Below are 18,745 nucleotides of genomic sequence, written 5' to 3' on the forward strand. Positions count from 1 at the left end.
CCACGACATCGCATCCACAGTACAACACTCCACTCTACACCCCACTCCATGCCACGACACTCCTCACCACTCTCCTCTACACCACAGACGTTTAGCCATGCTGGTGTACAACATGACTAAAACACATTGGCAAAGCCAATAACTCTTGCAAGACCTACTGGCTTTGCCAAGTCTTGTTCTTTCTCCAATCACGTCGGTCTTCTCAACTTCAGTGTTCCTCTGTGGTTTTTAGGTGCTTTAGATGTGCTTTTTCTGTGTTTTCCCTCTCTGTACGGGTTCTTGCAGATCCTCTTTTCTTGACGACGGTTTCGATGGAGAAACTATTCTTCTCATCACAGTTTGTTTTTCATTGACTTCCACTTTAGGAAACCACTTAAATCTCTCTGGACACTCTGCAGGTGTCTTTCAAGTGTTTACAGTGTGCAAGAAAATGTCATAAGAAAAATGCATCTGCAGCAAAATTCAATACAGAAACCAAGTACTCATGTCTCTAAACAACATGTACACATACAATACAGCTGATCAGTAAAAAACGACAAAGTGCAAGGCATTTAAATAACCATCCACACTTTTACTTCCATCTCTGCAAGAATCTCAGGGAAATGTACATGAAGAGCTATGGTCACAAGCGATCAGATGTTTGAAGGAGACAGGATTGCAATTGAAAACAAATTAAATCTCTTCCTGCATGTTTACTGATAAAATAAATTACAATCACTAGGACTAAATTAATATGGAGGACAATTAATTCATAATCCTATCTTTGTATGTAGATCTATTTTGTGATTCAATTCCAAGTGCCCTTATGTCATGCGTTAGACCTTCATCCATTCCAAATTTTCAGGCAATACCACTTTGCATGCTGGGGTGTGTAGGCCTAAACTTATAATGGCTAAATTAGAAATACAAACACCAGAATGCAAAGTGACGAATGGTCTAAATCCAGAACTAGATGGAGGGGGCACTCATGACAAGGCTGCCATATCTTACCCATACTTCCACTTCTAATTCTGGGGGCAGGCCCAAGTTCCAAGGTTACAAATTCATCCTCCTGTCTTTTCGAGATCGTCAAAGCGCGCACCACTGAATAACACCTATTGGTTATGCTATTCCGTCTGTGATGTAAAAAATGAACAATATTACATTAAAATAATATTTTTCGGAAAAGTAGGTTGTAAAGAGCTCCAATCCTGGGTGTGTCCTGCCCTTCACAAAGTTCCAAAATAAATAACACAAACACATAAATAAATAAACATGGGAATAAAGTACATATTATTTATGAACCAGTTTTGTTTGGATACATTTCTGTAAGGATCTTTCAAGACTGAGCAATCACCACAGTACTAACAATAATAGTAGTCTTAAGGGATATTTCAGGACTGCTGAGAGCTGATGCTCAGGCAACAGGATGGGAGCGATGGTCAGAATGGTGTTATAACTTCTAATAGTACCACTTTTCAACATAATGGAAGCCTTGCACAGAAACGAACTAAATGTGGCAATTCATCATCTGCTCTGTTAGATATGCTAAACTGGTGGTTTATATGTACAACATGAATGCTGACATTTAGGGTCTGTCGAGATAGCCCTTGAATCTACTTAGCTGCTTTGAGATATTGCTGTGATCACTCTCCCAATAACTTTAAGCGGAGATGTAAACAATACTGAGTAATCCAGTAGAAAAGTCAACCTCTGGCACAGGGGCCAAAGAGCTCTCAAGCATCCACCCCACTGAAATCCTAGCGCACACCCAACTGATGCAGGAGGGCATAGTGCTCCACTCGGTGGAGCCACAACTGTCTTATGCTACTTTCAGATAGCCTAATTCTTGTGGAAAACCACAAAGCAATTTATAAAACATATTCAAGCTCAACTAACTCACTGCTCCACACACAGTAAAAAACACTTTAGTCTAGGTTAATAGAGCATTACCCTGTTCAGTCATATGAAGTGCAAGATGCTGCTAGTGATCCCTAATTAGTGGCGATTGCCAACTATAAACCTACAATAGTTTGGGGCAAGGGGCACATAGACTTTAAGGGGCGCTATAACTGCTTCTCTAGCGAATAGTAAAGCGAAATCACAGTTTCAGAATATCCACTAGGACATACATGACTATGTATCACACAAATTTACACATAAATTTAGAAAGTAAATTCAGAGGGGACTTCTTTTGAAAATGTGATGGTTAATTTTAAACCCCCAGCTGGATTTTTAATTTGGGAGGATGACAATTCCTGTCCTCTTTGCAAGCATCAAATTTCCTGCATGCGTGCTCAAATGATTTAGCAGAGCTTGTTTCAGCTATACTCACTTCACACCTCACACTTTTAATCTCCTTACTCCACCCTAGGAATAGCTCCTTTAAAATGTCATATTTAAAAGGGTATTTTCAGAAGATCACAAAAACACTCAACAGACAACAACTCTTAGAAAGCTACAGCCAAGGGCAAATGTCACGAATGCAGTGTGGCAGGAAATTGTCCTTGTAATAACTATAACATCTTAAGCAATGATGTTCTGCCTACAATACATGAATAATACAAGATTTACAGCTCAACTCTGCTCTTCAAGTAAATGCATTGCTTGATCAGTTTCATAGTTAATACTACTTTCTTGGACGCTATGAGGTCACAGGTCCCAGCTAGGAGGAACAATGCTCATGTACGCAATGAACAACAAAAACTTAGGCACCAAGATGTTGAGATTCTTCCCAGTCATCGCAACTAATAAATTAAAAGCTTACAACAGTAAGAAAAGCAGAGGCTGATTCGTTGACGGACGGATAGGTAAACTATGTACTGCACACCAGCACCTCTGCGAAGGGACCAAGAAGGGTCTTGTTGAAGATGCAACGGATCCACACCAAGTAGCTCGTGAACGGTTTTATGTTCTCAACGAATGTGTGATTCTGCTGTGACAAGATGTAGGGCATGTATGTGTTTTCACCTTGTTCCTGGATCCACACTTCATACTTCACATCTCTGACCTTCAAGTACTTCAGGTTCCAGGGGATCTGCCAAGCCACAGTCAGTTTTGCCTCACTTGCACCCTGCACACTGGCCTGGCACTTGGCACCTCTCACTTTTCCTGGATATAGGCCGGTTGTCCACTTTTGCTTCTTGGGGCCAGGTTTTGATTTTACAGTCAACCTGATAACCTCGATAAGTGAAGTAATGTCCACTTTTGTGTCCTGATACACTCTGAACAGCCACTCTGGGTTGCGGCAGCACAGGTGACGAGGCACCTCCTTGCTTTTTATGATGCGTTCCTGTTCTGCTGCGTCTAAATGGAGGATTCCACCTTGATCCCAAGTTCTCTCAGGGTATGTTATAGTGTTGGCCTCCTCCAAGTTCTGCCATGCAATATATGACAGGTCCATGCCTGGAAGCATTGCTAACGTCTTATAAGGGGTATAGTGTTCAGGGTTGATGGCGTAAGGAAAAAGTTCTACTACAGTGGCACCCCTAGGAAGAAAAAGAGACATCACCAACTGAGCTCCATGCATGCTGACCAGCATAGACGCATTACTTATAAGACGCACAATATCTGCAAATGGTTGGTCTTCCAAGGAAACTGTGATTGTTTTCATCTGAAACTCCTGGGCCAATGCCAAGATGAGTTCAGCCTCGTTTACAATAAGTCTGTTAATTGTTCGGCTAAACAGTACTATATATTCCTCATTAGAGCTTCCTTCAGTGCTAATATTCATCTTATCCATGACAAACTTTGTGAACTGTCTGATCTCGTTGCCGGAAACCAGAATGTTTGCCTTGGGACCTTGAGGCTGTACAAAGCCATACTGGTACCAAGTGGTGATTTTGGTCAATCCTACATAGGATTTGGTGAAGCAAAGAAGCTTTCCCAGGGTTTTCAGCTGCTCTTTCAGGAGAGGCTGTTTATTGGATAATGACTTGTAAAGGTCAAAGTGCAGACCCTCATTCCAGCCTTCCATGAAAAAAAGTCGTGATTCCTGACCCAAATCTGGAAACTGCTGCATTGTATAGAAAATTGGGAGGAGATCATCATGGAAAACATGCATGAGGTTGTCTGGGTTGAATCGATTCATGATGAGAGCGACGTCAGGTACAAACACTGGCTTCGGCATGAACCTCAGTGCAGCAGCTGGCAGCTCTACAAAGTTAAAGTACTGAGTGTTGTGATCGTCCACAGAAGAGAGGTCCACCAAGGCGGGCTGGAAACGCCTCGACCCTAAGTTGGGTAACATAATGGAGGCATTACTGTGGAAGAAGACAAACTCTTCCGCCTCAGTAGAGTAACAAAGGGACTCGAATCGGCAAATGCGGTCGGTATGCATCCTCCCTGTGCAAACCATCCTGGTGCCCTCCTCCACGAGGGCCTGAAGGGCTGCATGGTAATCGATGCGCACCTGCGAGATCTCCTGGGATTGGTGCGTAAGCTCTAGCTCTTCCTCGATAATAGAGGCGTGCTCGTATAGCTTGACGTACTTCCACAGCACAGCAGCAAGGGCGGACACTAGTAGCGCATTCAGCACTGCTGCTATGTTCATTCTGCACTTCGCTCTCTGTTGAGAGACGCATGGGGAACGTGTAGCTGAAGGCTGGGGTCCTTAATCCACTATGACATACCGAGAACATTGACCTAGCAAAAGAAAGAACTAAAGATTAAACTTCCACAACCAAAAGCGAACAGTCATTTTTTATTAGTTAAAAGCATACTTCTTCAAACAATTATAACAGTAGAGCAAGCCATATGTATTGCAACGAGTAGGAGTCTAGACATCTGGTATAATTCTCTCTACTGATATTATAAATCTTTGTCTTCAAACATGTAGATCTGATTCGCCTTGTTGCCATGGATTGTTTCATTATTTTGCAGAGATAGCTTTTTTTTTTTTGGAGATATTCATTTGAGATCAAACCAGACTTTGGAACCAGAAGACATGAGTTATGTTTCTAGATTCCCAACTTGACCGAAATTAAATGAGCATGGCTAAATATTTTTAGTTCAGTACTATTAACTACCACATTGAAAGAACGGGTACTTTAAGCTGTATATAATATAAAGAAAAATGTTTACATTTCTGCTAAACCGGCCATGCATAGATATTGACTGTGTTGTGAATCAACTGCCGAAACCCAAAACATCAAACAAGTTAACGCAATAGTGGTCTATCCGGGTACCTTAGCTATCTATCACTATATAACAGATTCACTTGAGTTTCATGTCCATTGCCCACCTAGTACTCTATCCTCTAGCTTTCAATTCTGGGCTGTACTCTTGGCTCTGCCTTATGAGCAGCTTGGAGATTTCTTCATTTATTGAGCTAAAGAAGTAATTCTGTGCTAACCACTATCTCAACTTCCCTGAAACTTTTCTCCCATTTGGATAATAAGCAGGGAAATTCACTGAGACATGTTTCGTAAATATTGCTCAAAGGGGCCACAGAAGTCGTGGAGTACAAGAAACAGTACTTTACAGTGATGGCCAAAGGATTTTAAAAACAAGGTTGAACTCATCAATACCAAATTTCCAAGCACCTAGTCCTAAGATCTGACAAGCATTTTGACTGTCTGGTTTTAGTTGGTCAGGTCATCTTCTGGTTACCTGGGCTGACCTACTTTGTATGTGCCAGGTTACTGCAGCATTTTGTTTTTACCAGGTACAAAGAACACCAGGCTACGCAGGAATGGTACATAAACAAAAATAATGCCCTTTACAATAAGTGAACATAGACAAAAATAATGCACCAACAGCAGCTCGGGAACTCTGCGCTATGCAAGAACTGTAAGTAAAAAAATAATAATGCACCAACACCAGCTAGGGAACACTGGGCTATGCAAGACCTGTACGTAAACAAAAATAATGCACCAACGCCAGCAAGGGAACAATGGGCTATGCAAGAATTGTACGTAAACAAAAATAATGCACCAACACCAGCTAGGGAACACTGGGCTATGCAAGACCTGTACGTAAACAAAAATAATGCACCAACACCAGCAAGGGAACACTCGGCTATGCAAGAATTGTACGTAAACAAAAATAATGCACCAACACCAGCAAGGGAACACTGGGCTATGCAAGAATTGTACGTAAACAAAAATAATGCATCAACACCAGCTAGGGAACACTGGGCTATGCAAGACCTGTACGTAAACACAAATAATGCACCAACACCAGCTAGGAAACACTGGGCTATGCAAGACCTGTACGTAAACAAAAATAATGCACCAACACCAGCTAGGGAACACTGGGATATGCAAGACCTGTACGTAAACACAAATAATGCACCAACACCAGCTAGGAAACACTGGGCTATGCAAGACCTGTACGTAAACAAAAATAATGCACCAACACCAGCTAGGGAACACTGGGCTTTGCAAGACCTGTATGTAAACAAAAATAATGCACTAACACCAGCAAGGGAACACTGGGCTATGCAAGACCTGTATGTAAACAATAATGCACCAACACCAGCTAGGGAACACTGCGCTATGCAAGAACTGTACGTAAACAAAAATAATGCACCAACAGAAGCTACGGAACACTGGGCTATGCAAGACCTGTACGTAAACACAAATAATGCACCAACACCAGCTAGGGAACACTGGGCTATGCACGAACTGTACGTAAACAAAAATAATGCACCAACACCAGCAAGGGAACACTGCGCTATGTACGAACTGTACATAAACTATAATAATGCACCAACACCAGCAAGGGAACACTGTGCTATGCACGAACTGTACGTAAACAAAAATAATGCGCCAACATCAGCGAAGAAACACTGGGCTACGCAAGGAGTGTCAACAAAAATAATCAAGAGCTCTATAACGCAATCTAGAAGAATGGCAAAATGTTTCACCATTTGGTTCTAATCCATTTTAAAGTGAGTATTTGTTTTCGTTTCTTAGGTGCAGTCCCATTGTATTTAAGGTACAATTTCCTGAAAGATAAATATTTTAATGGGGCAAGTGGTGCATGCAGTTCTCAGTCCCGTGCCCCCCGTCACGGAGTCATGGTTTGTAATAATGTAGCGTCGGGTACGTACCGCACAGAATACCATAATGAGGTGCACTGGCGCAGTCACGCGTCGCCGCGAGACCCCGGGGGCAATTAGGTGCCCTGTTCACAGCTGTCCATTTCATGCAGAGTCAGTGTGGAAACGAACAGACTCCGTCTCAAAGAACTGCAAAGCCTGAATACAATTTCTTTCCGAATCATGCTTTTTTTCTGTTGACATTTTCTTCTTTTCTCCTCATTCTCAAAGAAGCCAGAAGAGAATATGTTCTCTTGAAACCGTTTGTCAGTCCACCTGGCATGCTCACCAGCTAGCAAGCACTCGAAGGGCTGGACTCTAAATCAATTAATTTTAATGTATTACTTTGCAAAGGAATAAAACGCTTAAAGGGCCCCCTGGTGACCTGAAAAAAGTCTTAATCCAGTGCAGCGCCCCTAACAATTACCAACAGGCATTCTAGAATGTTCCTTTGAAGATAAAATGCCAGCTTGGGTTTTGAGATCTACTGTGACATCATCGACCACCTGGGCCCTCCAATGGCTAACCTCTGTTTTGTTAACGGGCATTCTAGAATATTCCTTTGTTTGATAATGTCAGTTTGGGTTTTGTGATTTACTGTGACATCATTAACCACCTGGGCCCTCTAATGGTTGAACTGTGTTCTGTTGACAGGCATTCTAGAATGCTCCTTTGATGATGTCAGCTTGGATTTTGAACTTTTCTGTGACATCATCTACCACCTGTGCCCTCCAACGGTTAACCTCTATTTTGTTAACAGGCATTCTAGAATGGTCCTTTGTTTGGTGATGGCAACAGGGCAGTTGTCAGACCTTGTGCTAGGCATGTTTGTAAAGTGCACTGCGTGTCAAATCCTTGGTCTCTTAGTGCTGTTGGGGGCCTTGGAACGCCACTCCACAGGTTGCTAGTTTTCACAACATAGAGCCCTATTCACAAATTTAAATTTACACAGTGAACCATTTTTACTTTTTTGCTATTCACCATTGATGAGTGTGAAGCTACTCCTAAGTCTAGACATATGTTAACACCCCCCCCCGCCCCACCCGGTGAAGCCTCCTACAGCAGAATTTGCAAGTGTGAAGTTACTATTCACAACTTTTCACAAACAGGCTGAGGTCTCCACCACCGGGGTTGGAGATCTTCCTATGGAAAAGTATAGGAAAATGTATTAAACTTTTATTACTCCTTGAAAATAATACTGAAATATTTTATTATAAAATATGAAAGTAAAGTAATGTCATATATTTACTTTAAATCCAGAATTAATAAATTAATAAAATAAAATGTACATGTCACAGTACATTTACTTGTGTAATGTTTATTAAATCATTTAAAATAAAATCTGGATATCATTTCCACTCCACTCCCGATTGTCTTCTTTTAACCTTGACCAAGACCCCGTCTACCCAATAAAGTTTAGGTTTCTTGAGGGTCCTGAGCCAATTTTATACTCTTGTTCTTTCTAGCCCCTCAGAACGTAGGGTTAGATTTATTCCCACGTTTAGTTAATCACGGCACGCCCCACTGATAAAGACCCCCGGCAAAGAGTCCCTTTGAGGGGCCCGTCAGATATTGTAGTGCCAGTCTGACGAGGAGCACGCCCTATGATGAAGCATGACATCCAATGGATGTGTGAGGGCTCTTGCTTCTAATGTGCAGTGTGCCTAGTGGAGTTCTGCTCATTTTTTTTTTTAACAGTGTACATGTTTGATTTGTATGACTTTTGGGAGACTGTACACTGGCCCAGTTAATCTCCCTATCCCTCATCTTTTTGGTATAGCAGTTAGTGGACTCTGTGAGCGCACTGGACGTATGTATGAAGTAGTAGTTTGTAGGGAAGTTGTGGATACAGTGCTGTGCGTCGTGTGCCTTGAAATGAAGAGTTGGCTACCTTGCATTAGGGATGCCTATGTGCTTGCTACATGTTCTGTAGTTTCTGAGTTTGTTTACAGACGTTCTTAGAGTGTGTGTGAAAGTGCAATGTGGAAGTCTGGCACACTGTTGCATGGACGGCATTCGACTGGATGTCTGAGTTTGAATTTGCTTAATAGGCTTGGTGTGTTTGCCTGTATTCTTGGTCTACATATGTGGGCTCCTCAAGCTGAGCTGAGGGTGAGGCCATTTGTTCAGGCGTGTCTGAGAGTAGCGAGTGTGGTGTTGCGAGTTTGGGAGTGTATGAATGTGCACAAAGATGCACTGAGGTTAGATGCGCTTAAGTGATGTTCGGGGTGCAGTGTTTGGTGGCATTCGTGTGAGAACGGTGCTAGGGGAACTAAGGTGGTATACACTGGACCTGTAGACGCAACACATTAAAAAGCTAAAAATACAAAGGATCTACAGCAAATGCATGCAAGATCCAACCCATCAGCGACCCCTTGCCCCTGGTTTCTCCTGTCCCTGTTTTCGTACACCAGCACTTGCCAATTATGTGACCATTCACCAATTACATGGCGCTGGTGACACAGGGTTTTGCACAGGTTTTGCAAATTAAGGTGGCTCCTTAGGGAGTGAATGTTTGAAACCTTTTGCTTGCCCTGTGTGTGTGTAGTCAACTGATCAGTGGTTACTCATCACAGTGGGGCCTTCACAGAAAGGTGGGTATTGAAGCCTTCCTACAATCATGTTTATAGGATGTGTGGTTTATCAGATGGGATGTCCACAATGTTGTGATCTCCATGAATACCACTGAAAGAGGATGGTTTGATGGAGCGGTAGGATGGGAAACAGATGGAACAAGAGAGCATGAAAGAAAGGGTGAGATGGATGGATGGATGAAAGTATTATGATCAAAAGGAGAAAGTAAGAGTGATGGTTGGATTAAAGATGGTGAAAACGGTTGGGGAGAATAAATGAATGAAATATGGACCCTAAGGAAGAAGGATGAGAGATCAGTGATGAAAGGAAGAACAAAGAAGGGAGAAAAAAGGAAAAAAGGACTGAAAGATGGTTGAAGAGAAAGAAAGATAAAAGAAAGATTAAAGGGCATTTATGAGGAAATATATAAAAGAACAAAAATGAGGAAGAAAGAAGCAAACAAAGAATTAAATACAGAACACAACTTAAAAAAGGAAGATAAGTAGAAACAGAGGAAGAGACAGAGCAAATGAAAGATGGAAAACTAGAAAGAAAAAAGAAACGAAAGATGGAAAGGAAGTAAGAATTAAAGAAAAAGGTAAAACTGATAAAACAGTCAAATAAAAAACAAGGACCGAAATACGGAAAGAAAGAATAAAGGAAAGAAAGAAGGAAAAAAATTGGAAAGAGAAACATGAAATAAAGACAACAGAGATTGGAACAAAACTGAAAAATATAATAAAAGAAAGACAGAAAATAGGAATATGGGAACACACATGGGAAACAAAGTTAAAGAAATATGAGAGAAATTATGAAATAAGGAACACATTGGAGCCCTCTATAACCCAATAAACCAGTGAGTGTATGAACTGTGTCTTCTGCATAAGTGTCCCTTTTCAACTGCCCATGGCTTTTTGTGACAATTAAATTAAAAAGCGGCTCGTTTTTTCAAACTTTTCTTTGGAAGGAGACCTCTTCAACATTTTTTTTGGAAGGAGACCTCTTCAACATATCCGAGGAAGACAGCCTTGATTTACCTGAATAATTAAGAGTGCCTGTAGGAAAGTACCATCTTGCCTGGCATGTTACCCCCATAATTCACTGTATATATGTTGTTTTAGTTGTATGTGTCACTGGGACACTGCCAGCCAGGGCCCCAATGCTCTTAAGTGTGCCCTGTATGTGTTACCTGTGTTATGACTAACTGTCTCACTGAGGCTCTGCTAATCAAAACCTCAGTAGTTATGCTCTCTCATTTCTTCCAAATTGTCACTAACAGGCTAGTGACCAATTTTACCAATTTACATTGGCATACTGGAACACCCTTATAATTCCCTAGTATATGGTACTGAGGTACCCAGGGTATTGGGGTTCCAGGAGATCCCTATGGGCTGCAGCATTTCTTTTGCCACCCATAGGGAGCTCTGACAATTCTTACACAGGCCTGCCACTGCAGCCTGAGTGAAATAACGTCCACGTTATTTCACAGCCATTTTACACTGCACTTAAGTAACTTATAAGTCACCTATATGTCTAACCTTTACCTGGTAAAGGTTGGGTGCTAAGTTACTTAGTGTGTGGGCACCCTGGCACTAGCCAAGGTGCCCCCACATTGTTCAGGGCCAATTCCCCGGAATTTGTGAGTGCGGGGACACCATTACACGCGTGCACTACATATAGGTCACTACCTATGTGTAGCTTCACAATGGTAACTCCGAATATGGCCATGTAACATGTCTAAGATCATGGAATTGCCCCCTCTATGCCATCCTGGCATTGTTGGCACAATCCCATGATCCCACGGGTCTCTAGCACAGACCCGGGTACTGCCAAACTGCCTTTTCAGGGGTTTCACTGCAGCTGCTGCCAACCCCTCAGACAGGTTTCTGCCCTCCTGGGGTCCAGCCAGGCTTGGCCCAGGAAGGCAGAACAAAGGACTTCCTCAGAGAGAGGGTGTTACACCCTCTCCCTTTGGAAAATGGTGTTAAGGCAGGGGAGGAGTAGCCTCCCCCAGCCTCTGGAAATGCTTTCATGGGCACACATGGTGCCCATTTCTGCATATGCCAGTCTACACCGGTTCAGGGACCCCTCAGCCCTGCTCTGGCGCGAAACTGGACAAAGGAAAGGGGAGTGACCACTCCCCTGACCTGCACCCCTGGGAGGTGCCCAGAGCTCCTCCAGTGTGCTCCAGACCTCTGCCATCTTGGAAACAGAGGTGCTGCTGGCACACTGGACTCCTCTGAGTGGCCAGAGCCAGCAGGTGACGTCAGAGACTCCTTCTGATAGGCTCCTTCAGGTGTTGCTAGCCTATCTTCTCTCCTAAGTAGCCAAACCCATTTTTCTGGCTATTTAGGGTCTCTGCTTTAGGGATTTCCTTAGATAACGAATGCAAGAGCTCATCAGAGATCCTCTGTATCTCTCTCTTCACCTTCTGCCAAGGAATCGACTGCTGACCGCGCTGGAAGCCTGCAAAACTGCAACAAAGTAGCGAAGACGACTACTGCAACTCTGTAACGCTGATCCTGCCGCCTTCTCGACTTTTTTCCTGGTGGTGCATGCTGTGGGGGTAGTCTGCCTCCTCTCTGCACTAGAAGCGCCGAAGAAATCTCCCGTGGGTCGACTGAATCGTCCCCCTGCCACCGCAGGCACCAAAGAACTGCATCAATGGTCCTCTGGGTCTCCTCTCAGCACGACGAGCGAGGTCCCTTGAATCCAGCAACTCTGTCCAAGTGACTCCCACAGTCCAGTGACTCTTCAGTCCAAGTTTGGTGGAGGTAAGTCCTTGCCTCCCCACGCCAGACTGCATTGCTGGGAACCGCGTGTTTTGCAGCTACTCCGGCTCCTGTGCACTTTCCGAGGGAATCCTTTGTGCACAGCCAAGCCTGGGTCCACGGCACTCTAACCTGCATTGCACGACCTCCTGAGTTGTCCTCCGGCGGAGTGGGACTCCTTTGTGCAACTTCGGGTGAAGACCGTTTCACTCCACTTCGTAGTGCCTGTTCTGGCACTTCTGCGGGTGCTGCCTGCTTCTGAGAGGGCTCCTTATCTTGCTGGGCGCCCCCTCTGTCCCCTGACGCAATTGGCGACATCCTGGTCCCTCCTGGGCCACAGCAGCATCCAAAAACCCTAACCGCACGACTTGCAGCTAGCAAGGCTTGTTTGCGGTCTTTCTTCAGGAAAACACTTCTGCACGACTCTCCACGGCGTGGGACATCTATCCTCCAAAAGGGAAGTTTCCAGCCCTTGTCGTTCTTGCAGAAACCTCAGCTTCTACTGTCCAGTAGCAGCTTCTTTGCACCCACAGCTGGAATTTCCTGGGCATCTGCCCACTCTCGACTTGATCGTGACTTTTGGACTTGGTCCCCTTGTTCCACAGGTACCCTCGTCTGGAAATCCATCGTTGTTGCATTGCTGGTTTTGGTCTTTCCTGCAGAATTCCCCTATCACGACTTCTGTGCTCTTTGGGGAACTTTAGTGCACTTTGCACTCACTTTTCAGGGTCTTGGGGTGGGCTATTTTTCTAACCCTCACTGTTTTCTTACAGTCCCAGCGACCCTCTACAAGGTCACATAGGTTTGGGGTCCATTCGTGGTTCGCATTCCACTTTTGGAGTATATGGTTTGTGTTGCCCCTATCCCTATGTGTCCCCATTGCATCCTATTGTAACTATACATTGTTTGCACTGTTTTCTAATACTATACTGCATATTTTTGGTATTGTGTACATATATCTTGTGTATATTTGCTATCCTCATACTGAGGGTACTCACTGAGATACTTTTGGCATATTGTCATAAAAATAAAGTACCTTTATTTTTAGTATATCTGTGTATTGTGTTTTCTTATGATATTGTGCATATGACACTAGTGGTACTGTAGGAGCTTCACTCGTCTCCTAGTTCAGCCTAAGCTGCTCTGCTAAGCTACCATTATCTATCAGCCTAAGCTGCTAGACACCCTATACACTAATAAGGGATACCTGGGCCTGGTGCAAGTTGTAAGTACCCCTTGGTACTCACTACAAGCCAGTCCAGCCTCCTACATTGGTTGTGCAGCGGTTGGATAAGTACTTTGTAACTACTTACCACTTTTGTCATTGTACTTTTCATAAGAGAAAAATATACAAAACAAGTTCAGTGTATGTACACCTAACCAAAAAGTTTTTCTTTTCTTTTCTCACTTCTTTTCTAAGTGCTGAAAAGTACCTCTAAACTTTCTAAAAAGTTCTTTAAAAGTTTTTAAAGTTTTTTTCTGTCTTTCCAAAAGTTCTGAAAAACTTTTTCTCACTTTTTCTATCACTTAAACACTTTCTAAAAATGTCTGGCACAGGCCAAACTGTTGATCTGTCCAAACTTGCTTATGATCACCTTAGCTGGAAAGGAGCAAGGAGTCTCTGCATAGAAAGAGGTTTAAGTGTAAGGAAGAATCCCTCTAGAGAACTGTTGGTTAATATGCTTGTTGAACAGGATAAGGCCAGAGGTGCCACTTCTGTTGAGAAATTAGCTGATGGTTCCCAATCTGACCCTGGGGCACCCCTAGCAAAAGATTTAGAAAGGAAACTTCCTAGCCTGCCCATTATCAGACAACCTAGCATAGCTGGTGACGATGTAGTCTCACACCATACTGATAGTGTTGTCTCACATCACAGTAAGATTATTCCTTCTCATCATAGTAGAAGTGATGTTTCTGTTAGCCAAGCTGTTAGGGTGCCATCTGTTAGGGACAGGTCTCCTTCTGTTCATTCTCACCATACTTCTGTTTCAAGGCATGTCCCACCCACCCACCCTGATGACAGAGTGTTAGAAAGGGAGCTCAATAGATTGAGAGTGGAACAAACCAGGCTGAAGCTCAAGAAGCAACAGCTGGATTTGGATAGACAATCCTTAGAAGTGGAAAGAGAAAGACAAAAATTGGGTTTAGAAACCCATGGTGGCAGCAGCAGTATTCCCCATAGTCATCCTGCAAAAGAGCATGATTCTAGGAATCTGCACAAGATAGTTCCCCCTTATAAGGAGGGGGGTGACATTAACAAGTGGTTTGCTGCACTTGAGAGGGCCTGTGTTGTACAGGATGTCCCTCAAAGGCAGTGGGCTGCTATCCTATGGCTATCATTTAGTGGAAAGGGTAGGGATAGGCTCCTTACTGTGAAAGAAAGTGAAGCCAATGATTTCAAAGTTCTTAAGAATGCACTCCTAGATGGTTATGGCTTAACCACTGAACAGTACAGGATGAAGTTCAGAGAAACCAATAAGGAGTCTTCACAAGACTGTGTAGACTTTGTTGACCATTCAGTGAAGGCCTTGGAGGGGTGGTTACATGGCAGTAAAGTTACTGATTATGAAAGCCTGTATAACTTAATCCTGAGAGAGCATATTCTTAATAATTGTGTGTCTGATTTGTTGCACCAGTACCTGGTAGACTCTGATATGACCTCTCCCCAAGAATTGGGAAAGAAGGCAGACAAATGGGTCAGAACAAGGATGAACAGAAAAGTTCATACAGGGGGTGACAAAGATGGCAAGAAGAAGGATGGTACGTCTTCTGACAAGGGTGGGGACAAATCTAAAAATGAGTCTTCATCAGGCCCACAAAAACACTCTGGTGGGGGTGGTGGGTCCAAATCCTCTTCAAATCAAAACAAAGAAAAGAAACCATGGTGCTATTTATGTAAAATAAAAGGCCATTGGGCAACAGATCCCAGTTGTCCAAAGAAAAGCACCAAGCCTCCTATCACTACAACCCCTGCTGCTACACCTAGTGCCCTAGTAATAGCAGTGGTGGTGGGAGCAAACCTACTAATAGCCAATCCAAGGGAGTAGCTGGGCTCACTTTTGGTAACTTAGTTGGGGTTGGTCTTGTTAGGGAGAACACAGAGGCTGTGTTAGTCTCTGAGGGGCTATTGATTTAGCCACCTTAGTTGATTGTCCCCTTAACATGGATAAGTACAAGCAACTACCCCTAATAAATGGTGTTGAGGTTCAGGCCTACAGAGACACAGGTGCCAGTGTTACAATGGTAATAGAGAAACTGGTCCACCCTGAACAACACCTACTTGGTCACCAGTACCAAGTAACCAATGCTCATAACAACACACTTAGCCACCCCATGGCTGTTGTGAATCTCAACTGGGGGGGTTACTGGTCCAAAGAAAGTTGTGGTTGCCTCAGATTTACCTGTAGACTGTCTACTTGGAAATGATTTAGAGACATCAGCTTGGTCAGATGTGGAGTTGGAGGCCCATGCAGCAATACTGGGCATTCCAGGGCATATTTTTGCTTTGACAAGGGCTCAGGCCAAAAAGCAAAAAGAACAGGGTGACTTGGATCCTGGAAGAATGGACCAAGTGCTCCCTAAAGCTAGGGCTAGTAGAAGTAAAGCACTACCTACTATCCCTCCCTCTACAGTGGATTCTTCTTCTGAGGAAGAAGAATTTCCACCCTGTGCAGAACCTACACCAGAGGAGCTGGAAGCAGACACTGCTGAGCTTTTGGGTGAAGGGGGGCCTGCCAGGGAGGAGCTGAGTGTGGCACAGCAGACCTGTCCCACACTAGAGGGTCTAAGGCAGCAAGCTGTCAAACAAGCAAATGGGGATGTCAGTGACTCTCACAGAGTTTACTGGGAGGACAACCTCTTGTACACTGAAGCAAGGGATCCAAAACCTGGAGCTGCCAGGAGATTGGTGATTCCTCGGGAGTACAGAAAGTTCCTCCTAACTCTAGCCCACGACATTCCCTTAGCTGGACATTTAGGGCAAATGAAAACTTGGGACAGGCTTGTCCCCTTGTTTCATTGGCCTAGAATGTCAGAGGACACAAAGGAATTTTGTAAGTCCTGGGAAACCTGTCAAGCCAGTGGCAAGACAGGTGGCACTCCAAAGGCACCCCTTATTCCACTGCCTGTGGTTAGGGTTCCCTTTGAAAGGGTAGGGGTTGACATAGTTGGCCCCCTTGACCCTCCTAATGCTTCAGGCAATAGGTTTATCTTGGTGGTAGTGGACCATGCCACCAGATATCCTGAAGCAATTCATCTAAGGACCACTACAGCTCCTGCAGTGGCAAAGGCCCTCCTGGGAATCTTTTCCAGGGTGGGCTTCCCAAAAGAGGTGGTATCAGACAGAGGAAGCAATTTCATGTCTGCTTACTTAAAGGCCATGTGGAAGGAGTGTGGTGTTACATACAAGTTCACTACACCCTATCATCCACAAACAAATGGACTGGTGGAGAGATTTAACAAAACTCTCAAAGGCATGATTATGGGACTCCCGAAAAACTCTGCAGGAGATGGGATATCCTGTTACCTTGCCTCCTTTTTGTTTACAGGGAGGTACCCCAAAAAGGAGTGGGCTTCAGCCCCTTTGAACTCCTATTTGGACACCCTGTGAGAGGTCCTCTAACACTTGTTAAGGAGGGTTGGGAACAACCTTTAAAAGCTCCAAAGCAAGACATAGTGGACTATGTACTTGGCCTCAGATCAAGGATGGCTGAGTACATGAAAAAGGCCAGTAAAAACCTTCAGGCCAGCCAAGAGCTCCAAAAGCAATGGCATGACCAGAAGGCTGTTTTGGTTCAGTACCAACCAGGGCAGAAAGTGTGGGTCTTGGAGCCTGTGGCCCCAAGAGCACTCTAAGACAAATGGAGTGGACCCCACATAATTGTTGAGAAGAAGGGTGAAGTCACCTACTTAGTTGACTTAGGCACTGCCAGGAGTCCCCTTAGGGTGCTCCATGTCAATCGCCTGAAACCCTACTATGACAGTGCTGATCTCACCCTGCTCATGGCAACAGATGAGGGACAGGAAGAAGAGAGTGACCCTCTCCCTGATCTCTTCTCTTCCACAGAACAAGATGCTCTGGTGGAAGGTGTAGTACTGGCAGATTGTCTCACTGCTGAGCAGAAAGACCACTGCATAAATCTCCTAGGTCAGTTTTCTGAACTTTTCTCTACTGTGCCAGGCACCACTTCTTGGTGTGAGCACACTATAGACACTGGAGACAGCTTGCCTGTCAAAAGTAAGATCTATAGGCAGCCTGACCATGTCAGAGACTGCATAAAACAAGAAGTGCAGAAAATGCTTGAACTAGGAGTGGTTGAGCACTCTGAAAGTCCATGGGCCTCTCCTGTGGTACTTGTACCGAAACCTCATTCCAAGGATGGAAAGAAGGAAATGCGGTTTTGTGAGGACTATAGAGGTCTCAACCAAGTAACCAAAACTGATGCTCACCCTATACCCAGGGCAGATGAGCTAATAGATACACTGGCATCTGCCAAGTATCTAAGCACTTTTGACTTGACTGCAGGGTATTGGAAGATCAAATTATCAGAAGATGCAAAAGCAAAAACTGCATTTTCAACCATTGGAGGCCATTACCAATTCACAGTAATGCCTTTTGGATTGAAAAATGCACCTGCCACTTTTCAAAGGTTGGTGAATACAGTCCTGCAAGGGCTGGAAGCTTTTAGTGCAGCATATCTAGATGATATAGCTGTCTTTAGCTCCAGCTGGGATGATCACCTGGTCCACCTATGGAAAGTTTTGGAGGCGCTGCAAAAGGCAGGCCTCACTATCAAGGCTTCAAAGTGCCAGATAGGGCAGGGAAAGGTGGTTTATCTGGGACACCTGGTAGGTGGAGAACAGATTGCACCACTTCAGGGGAAAATCCAAACTATTATAGATTGGGTTCCCCCTACAACTCAGAGCCAGGTGAGAACCTTCTTAGGCCTCACTGGGTATTACAGGAGGTTCATAAAGAACTATGGCTCCATTGCAGCCCCTCTTAATGACCTCACCTCCAAGAAAATGCCTAAAAAGGTATTGTGGACAGCTAGCTGTCAGAAAGCTTTTGAGGAGCTGAAGCAGGCCATGTGCTCTGCACCTGTCCTGAAAAGCCCCTGTTACTCAAAAAAATTCATTGTCCAAACTGATGCATCTGAATTAGGGGTAGGGGCAGTCCTTTCACAACTTAATTCTGAGGGCCAGGATCAACCTGTTGCTTTTATCAGCAGGAGGTTGACCCCCTAGAGAAAAGCGTTGGTCTGCCATAGAGAGGGAGGCCTTTGCTGTGGTCTGGGCACTGAAGAAGTTGAGGCCATACCTGTTTGGCACTCACTTCATTGTTCAGACAGACCACAAACCTCTACTTTGGCTAAAACAA

At 44.1% G+C, this 18,745-nt stretch overlaps 1 protein-coding gene across 5 annotated transcripts in view; it reads right to left on the reverse strand.

Moving 5' to 3' along the window:
- Positions 1 to 550: 550 nt before the first annotated feature.
- POMGNT2 (protein O-linked mannose N-acetylglucosaminyltransferase 2 (beta 1,4-)) overlaps positions 551 to 18,745 on the reverse strand; it is a 141,046-nt gene continuing 122,851 nt past the window's right edge. For all 5 annotated transcript variants that reach the window (XM_069211961.1, XM_069211964.1, XM_069211965.1 and 2 more), the window contains one exon: positions 551 to 4,623. In XM_069211961.1, coding sequence (XP_069068062.1) covers positions 2,795 to 4,531 — 1,737 coding nt within the window. In that variant the 5' untranslated portion in view covers positions 4,532 to 4,623 and the 3' untranslated portion in view covers positions 551 to 2,794. The remainder of the gene's footprint in view (positions 4,624 to 18,745) is intronic.

This window comes from Pleurodeles waltl, chromosome 10 (genome assembly GCF_031143425.1).
Source record: "Pleurodeles waltl isolate 20211129_DDA chromosome 10, aPleWal1.hap1.20221129, whole genome shotgun sequence".
In the NCBI taxonomy this organism is placed as follows: Eukaryota; Metazoa; Chordata; class Amphibia; order Caudata; family Salamandridae; genus Pleurodeles; species Pleurodeles waltl.